Consider the following 7,486-nt stretch of genomic DNA (forward strand, 5'->3'; position numbering starts at 1 on the left):
GGGACCACTAAGGTCTATATAAAAGAGACTTCCGATATGGTATTAGGGGACCACTAAGACCTATATAAATCCAAAGCCAGAACCACAGCATCCAAAGAGCACCATGTCATGGGACCTTTAACAGTTTACATCTGTTTACAGCAGAAAAAGAAATACAGTGGTTGCACTGTGGGAAGGTAGATATCAACTCATTATCTATATAATAATAAATCACCTTCCTAGTGTTCTGTTTGTGGACAGAGGATTAAAATGAATATGTAACAGGGTATAAAAGACTTGTTGCTAACGGACTGGAAGTTACTTTAATCAAAAAGGGTATCAGATGTTTGAGTAAATATCATTGAACAGATAAAACATGTCTTATTCTGGGGTGTTGTTGCTGTGCTGGCAGTGTGTTTTATGCATATCAGTAATATTCCTCTGGCATTCCTAATAGTCGGACCAGCCCATACACTGTTTCCACGTGGTACACCCGCAGCAGAGCATTACATGTCAAACAGTGAAACCAGGGATGGTGGACACGTATTTTTCTAGGTTACAGAATAACATGAATTTAACAGAATAGTTTAAATACCATTTCCATATGCTCACTATCGGCTTTTCAATTTGACGAGTGAAGTGAATGTCAGATGTGATTGATTTAGAAAGTACGAGGCACAAGCCAACAGCCTTCATCTGTTTAGATTAACATACATCTGACTGTCTCTTTTACCTGATTTCATTACCTTGGAGGGGAGACATCAAATGCCAGAATACATAACATTCTGAGGATCTACTGTCTTCCTTGTTGGATAGAAAAGTATTTCAAAAATATATGTTTTTGCTATTTTCTGTTTCATAATTAGTATTAATATATGGTGACTGGGCAGCATTGAGGAGCTTTGAGTACAAAGAATTTCCTATAAAGCTTGTAAAGGATATACATTCTCCAAAATATAGGCTGCTGTCGTTTGCATTATAGCTTTCTGTGGCTAATAAGTGAGCAAAATGATAACAGATAGCTGGCTGTCTGGTACATACACGGATATTTCAGTCAGTGTTCAGCAGAGGATGACCTTGTCTGGTGCATCAGACAGACATCATTTGAAACTGTTTACCATTAAACTAGAGCATAAATTATTACGACAGAGCATTCCACATTTAATCAAAATACAACTCACTTCAAAGAAAAAAGTGTGCCCTAGCATTCAGCAAAAATACTTTGGACGAAAGAATATTAACAACAGTCTTTAGAAATATGTTGTAGAAACTAAATATGACAGTTTTATACAAGTTTACGAGGCATGTAGCAGTGACATAGCTCATTAAGTCACTGTGAGTGTTGAAATAGCAACAAACAAATATACTCACGGTTCACCACGTAGTATAATTTGACTGATTATTTTTCAGTTAATACATTCAGCTTGGAAAAAGCATTTCTTGTGTGATTATCATTATTCAGTGAACATCACCACTGGAAGACTGTCTGACATTTTGAAAACATTAACTGACACACAGCAAGGGATCTTGTATAGAAACACAAATCTAAAGCAAACTTAAAACAAGTGTTCCCTCTCCACTGGGTTATTGTTACCCAGAACACAATAGCCTGGGTAACTCTTCTTGGAGTCAACTTTAAGATGACAAATGACAGCAAACCACAAATACCACAATCATTAATAAGTTGATTATTTCCAAATATTCCCAGAAAAACCCCTTGATATTTGCAATGCTAAGCTATTCATTATGAACCCAAATGCTTTTTGACCTCTTATTGCCTGAGAGCACCTCTTGACAAAGCAGCAGGATTGCTTGTTTAAGTGAAGGTTTTAGTCACAGCGTGTTGTGTGTCATAGCAATAGTAACAAAAAGACTGCTAACACTAATGTATTAGCAGCATATTCAACCATAGACACCCCTCACTATGTAAAGCACTTTGACAATTTGGAAGTGCTACCCATATGATGCTATGAAATTCAACATCAAGAGTTTGGAGTCTGCGGGGGTGGAGGCCTGTGCTCTGGAAGCCTGGGAACCTTTAGATTAACGTTTGGCTGTTTGCTTTCTTCCCTCCACCCTCCTTCTTTCCCTTTCTTTCCGTCTGCTTTCTCCTTATTCTGCCTGCACAGTTTCAGAGCTCGGGATATGAAGACGTCCAGGTCAAACAGCCGCTCTTTCTGCTTGACAGGAAGTGACTCCAAGGAGTCATCATTTACTGGCTGATAAATGGAGGAAGTAGAGGAAAGGGGTTGAGATTCTGGGGAAGGAAAAAGTGGCGAGGTGGTGGGAGACACTGTTTGAGATGACTGAAGGGGGATTGGAGAGGTGGGAGATGAAGGAAGAAGTGAGGGAAGGGAGTTAAAGGAAGACGTGACAGGCTGAAGTGGGCTCAGTCTGTCTTCATCATATTCAGCTGATGTTTGCTGCACAACTTCGGTGTAGTGGAAGACTGGAGCTGGAAGGTCAGTCGGGGAGAGAGGGAGAGGGGGAGAGGATGTGTAGCAGGAGGGTGACCGTGGCTCCAAAGAGGAACTGGGACTGGGCGAGAGCAGGCGAGACTGGGTACTCTCCACCCAGCGAGAGATCTCCTGGAATAAATCCCCCGTCTCCACCTCTTCCTCTTCTTTTGCTGCCTCCTCTTTCATCTCTCCAAGGTCCTCCACGCTGTCACCTACAGCCTCAGCAGGGACAGGGAGGCTATTAGTGTTACGCTTCCAGTGAGAAAGATCCAGGATCAGCTTAGGCTCCGAGTAGTGTTGAGGCTTGCCCTCCCTCCAGGCAATTTTATCCAAATATGAAGGAGAGCCCACTTTGTAGTCACAGGAGCGGCCACAGTCCAGTTCCCCATACCCCAAACCACAGGCCCGATCCAGAGAGGAGTGAGAGTTTTCCAGGAAGCGTTCAGCTGAGCTGCTGTGGGAATATTTGCGTGGGTCGACCTATAGATAGATATATTTAGATAGATATAGATAGGGAGTAGCGGGGGGAGGGGGGAGAATGTGATAAATAGGGAAGGAGGAATTCATTTCAGTTTTATTGTGTTGTGCTGCCTTGACTAGTTTTAATGTTACTAAATATCCTTCATTTTGCATTTCATTGGAATAAGATACTGGTTATAATATAAGTACAAATCAGTGAGTATGGGTGAAAATGACATATCCAACCTGTGCCTCCTCTAACAGTGTGGAACTGGCCCGGGGGTCTCGCTGCACCTCCTCATCCTCTGCAGTGTCTTCCAGGTAGGAGGTGGTGTGGCCAGGGGGCATGCAGTGACACCTTGTGTCTGACTGCTGCCAGGACACATCTGTTGATAAACTGTTCTCGTACCTGCAGGAAACCAGAAATTGGGTACTCATATTAGTGTGTGTAGTATTAGTTGCAGTATATGCAGTATATTTACTGTGTGAAACTTTAGTTTCTTGGGTGTCATTATTCTTTGCCAGACCACTAAACAAACTAAAGAAGAATTTTCTTTTTGGAACAGCCAAAAAGAAAATTCTTCTTTAGTTTGTTTAATACATATACTGTACATACCAGTGTATACAAACGTAAATGTACAGACCTCTCCCAGTGGATGCTGCAGGCCTGACTGTTGCTGTTGCTGTTGCTAAGGCTCTGCTCGGTGACGAGGCTGTCCTCCAGTTCGTCCTCGATACGGAAAGGATGTGATGAGGTGGGCTCATCCTCTGGACAGGAGTACTGCTGGAAGAAGGGATGGGACAGCGCTGCTTCAGCTGTCAGCCGATCCATGGGGTTAAAGGTCAAAATACGCTCAAGGAGGTCAACAGCTGAGAGAAGAAGAGGAAGGGATCAGCAAGGGAGGAAGAGGAGGAGAAATGAAATGTAGTGTCCATAAAGTGTATTCTTGATCAAATACATTCCCATGCATCATCCTCTCTCATGGCTAAATTACTTTATATGTGTTCCACCTCCAAACCTTTTACAGCCTACTCTATCATATCTTCAATTCTTCCACTACTCTTATTTGTCCCCTTTTTATTTCATATAGCTTCTCCTTCATCTTTTTACCACTACTCATCTCTCCTACTTCCCTCCACTCACCCTGAGCATCCACTTCAGGCAACAATCCAGAAAAGGGTTTCTTGACGCTCCATCCATGACTGACATATGAAGGCATCACCTGGGAAAAGGATAGGACTGATTTTGATATTTGCATTTTGACACATTATTCAAATAACTTAACTCTTACTATAAGCATGAAGCATATTGTTGTTGAATGCAACACACATGCAGGGCCCTTGTTGAAAAAAGTTGTGTGCACATCTAACCAATCAGTTTGCAGACATATGACTAGCAGCAGCCACTGAGGCTTCACCTGTAGCAAGTCCTGCCTGTCCTCCTCTCTCAGCACCGGCACTGTGTTGAGAATCAGCTGCATCTGCTCCAGCTCATGAGCTCCTGGGGAAAGGGCACCGGCCAATCAGAGACAAGCAGAGAAGAGACAAAGGATCAGTTACATAAGCAGAAAAAAGGTGACTTAGAGTCAAACACGAATAACTAGGAGGTGTGAGCTGTCGAGTGAAAGAAATTGTAAGGCAAGGATGTTCAATAAAAACTATGCGGTTAAGATAACTCTAAGACCCAAATATTATAAAACCCACTTCAATTGTAATTACTGAAATCACATTAAATGTTGCTTTCTGCATCTTCATTTTCCCCTCCTTCCTCTGATTATTGATCTGTTTAAGAGGAAATCATCCTGAATCAAATACTGGTGGAAAAGTTAGGGTTGAAAATGCAGGATTGTTGTTATTTTTGGTCACACCCTCACTGCTAGGCCACAGCAGGTGCAGCATTTTGCGTACCAGGGATTTTGTGTTTCTGAAGTACAACCTGTTGGGTACAACCTTTTTGCAAGTTATATAAAAAATAACACATCCTTCTAATATTGGGAGACATTCACCCAAAATATGACCCAATCCTTATGTTAAACCTGAATTACCTAAACGTCTAGCTGAGAAGGCTGGGGGTCGTACAAAACCTGGGAGGAATAAGATGCTGTAAAGCTCAACTCTTAGAAACGTCCCTGAAGTGCATTTTACAGATGCCACGAACAAATATTGTTATCACTGACTGTGGGGTCAGCAGACACACAGCATGGTGAAAGTTTTCAGCTCAGAGCAGAGCATTTTCCACCCATTTTATACTATGGATTTACCCTTTAAACATTTCATCAAGCTAATAGGCACCAACAGGTGGTGCTATATCGACACATCCACCACTACAATTGAGCAAGCTGTGGTAGTGTGTTTGGATGAGAGCGCATTGCTCCCCCTATGCCTAAATTAAATAGTTGTGACATGTTAACTCTGTGGTCAAGTCAAATGCAGCTCTATCAGTCCATGTGTGAAATTCTAGCAGAGAGAAACACCAGGGAACCAAAGACGACTGAGTTTATGGCACTATCTCTCCTGTGGTGTAGAGGTGTTGGAGGTCAAATCAGCCTGTCAAGAGGAACTACATCTGCTTCAGAAAGCGAGGATTTTTCTATCATCATTGTTATTCTGGTCAGGCAAAGAAGTAGCCTGCAGAGAGAGAATAAAGTATCTTTGGCGGAGGACACTCTGGACAGAAAAATCTCCTTAGTGTTCACTTGATGCCACCTTGTGACGTAGTCTTTGAGCACCTTTTTAGCATGTCTCCTAGTAAGAACTAGGTACTACTGTCTTCACTTAGCTACTAAAAATAGCTACTAAAATGACCTTGATTTCAATGTGCTATCTCATCAAGGCTGGTGTTAATTGTTGCTAAGATCTTGCAGGGCTTTAAGGATGTTTCTGCTGAATACTAAATATATATTATTATTAAAGATCAGCAATATCATGGTGTTCCTGCAGGACATCAAGGTCGTGAGTGTTTTAGTGCAGTGATTCCCGAAGTGGGGGTCGGGACCCACAGGGGGGTTGCGAGCCTGAGAGGGGGGGGTCGCAAGTTGATTTCCAGAAATAAAATAAAAATTTAAAAACGATTAAAAATAGCATATGTTAGCCATGATTTTAACACAAGATAAAACTGTTGTGTTATTTTGTGTGTTATTTTGAGTTGTCAATATGCTCGTGTTTGGATACGCCTGCAATGTTTATATATACGTTTATAGTGGGGGGGTCGCAAGTCACTTGGACCGTTACTTTGGGGGTTGTGGGCTGAAAGTTTTTTTGGAACCCCTGTTTTAGTGGATACTGCACAACAAACAGCAGAGGTACCTGCAAACAGCATGCGTCCAGTAAGCATCTCAGCCAGTATGCAGCCAGCGGCCCACATGTCGATGGCCTTGGTATAGTTGTTGGGGGACAGGAGCAGACGTGGGGAACAATACCACTTAGTTACCAGAGCCTTGGATAGATAGCCCTGGAGAAGCATGTGAGGGTGTGAGTGAGGGGAAAGTAGAAAGAGAGTTACAGAACAGAGCAACAGAATGATCCTATACCAGGTTGGCTTGTTACCGGCTCTTACCATTTAGTAGTGTACTTGTAAGTCTGCACGCATTGGCATGTGTATGAGGTGCTCATATTAATTACTGTCTAGTTGGCAGCTTTTTGTTGTTGTTTTTTTGTTGGAGTGAAAGCATCGTGAAGTTGGTAATGTCAGCTACAAAAAGGAATTCTGAGCTCACATTGATATATTTTGATTTGCAGCCACAACGACTTTTTCATTTTATGTCAGCCACATGAGGATGGAAGCTGGCTTCTAGATACGCTCTGCTGTAGAAAACATCCCCCTGAATCTCTAACAGCAGTTACCGAGTTTCACTGAGCTTTTGATGCTCTGCAGCTTGACAACACACATCCTCTCATTAGAGCTGCTCTGACATGGCTCGCTCCTGCCTTTTACTTTTGTAAATGTTCACCATGTGTAACACCGGGATGATGGCGTGCATGGAGATGAGCCACAGGCAAATGTATTCATTTACAAACCAGATTTATATGTGGTATAATGAGAAGTTTTTCCCTGTTGCCATCATTAATGCCCTTGTCGCCTCTCACTGTATGTATCACTCCACCTCTTGCTCTCTGTAATGGCTCCACTCTCCGCCATTTCAAAATCTCAAAATCCCTGCACTTACTCCATGATATTTCTATTCCTTTCAATTTTCTTTTTCTATTCTTTAACTGCTCAAACTAATGAGAATAGAAGAGAATATGCTGCACAACTAAATATGCTCAGACTATGGATATATAAAGTTCACTTTTTTCATACTGCCATACAATATTTGTTCACTATTGTTCCACAAAAAAACTGTAATTAATTTGCATGGTTGGAAAAGGGCCCCCAAAATTAGTCAGGGATCCTTATCCTATCCTTTCCTTCATCTCTCTACCCCTCCCTCCTTTGTCCCCGCCGCTCTTTTCCCCTTCTGCTCTCCCATCATCCCTCTCCTAAAGTCTTCTTTTCTATTTTCTGTCTCACCAATCTCCCCCTCTATCTGCTATTTAAGGAAATTATAGTGAATTGCGCCTCAATCAGCAGGTTTAGGACATGACTCAGA

General features: G+C 42.1%; 1 protein-coding gene across 2 annotated transcripts in view; it reads right to left on the minus strand.

Annotated features, from left to right (window-relative positions):
* Positions 1–387: 387 nt before the first annotated feature.
* The window catches only part of mapk4 (mitogen-activated protein kinase 4), a 14,596-nt gene continuing 7,497 nt past the window's right edge, over positions 388–7,486 (minus strand). For both annotated transcript variants that reach the window (XM_032516949.1, XM_032516948.1), the window contains exons 4-9: positions 6,204–6,348; positions 4,316–4,398; positions 4,042–4,120; positions 3,542–3,767; positions 3,144–3,306; positions 388–2,918 (exon numbers count right to left, since the gene is read on the minus strand). In XM_032516949.1, coding sequence (XP_032372840.1) covers positions 1,962–2,918; positions 3,144–3,306; positions 3,542–3,767; positions 4,042–4,120; positions 4,316–4,398; positions 6,204–6,348 — 1,653 coding nt within the window. In that variant the 3' untranslated portion in view covers positions 388–1,961. The remainder of the gene's footprint in view (positions 2,919–3,143; positions 3,307–3,541; positions 3,768–4,041; positions 4,121–4,315; positions 4,399–6,203; positions 6,349–7,486) is intronic.

Source organism: Etheostoma spectabile, chromosome 5, assembly GCF_008692095.1.
Source record: "Etheostoma spectabile isolate EspeVRDwgs_2016 chromosome 5, UIUC_Espe_1.0, whole genome shotgun sequence".
In the NCBI taxonomy this organism is placed as follows: Eukaryota; Metazoa; Chordata; class Actinopteri; order Perciformes; family Percidae; genus Etheostoma; species Etheostoma spectabile.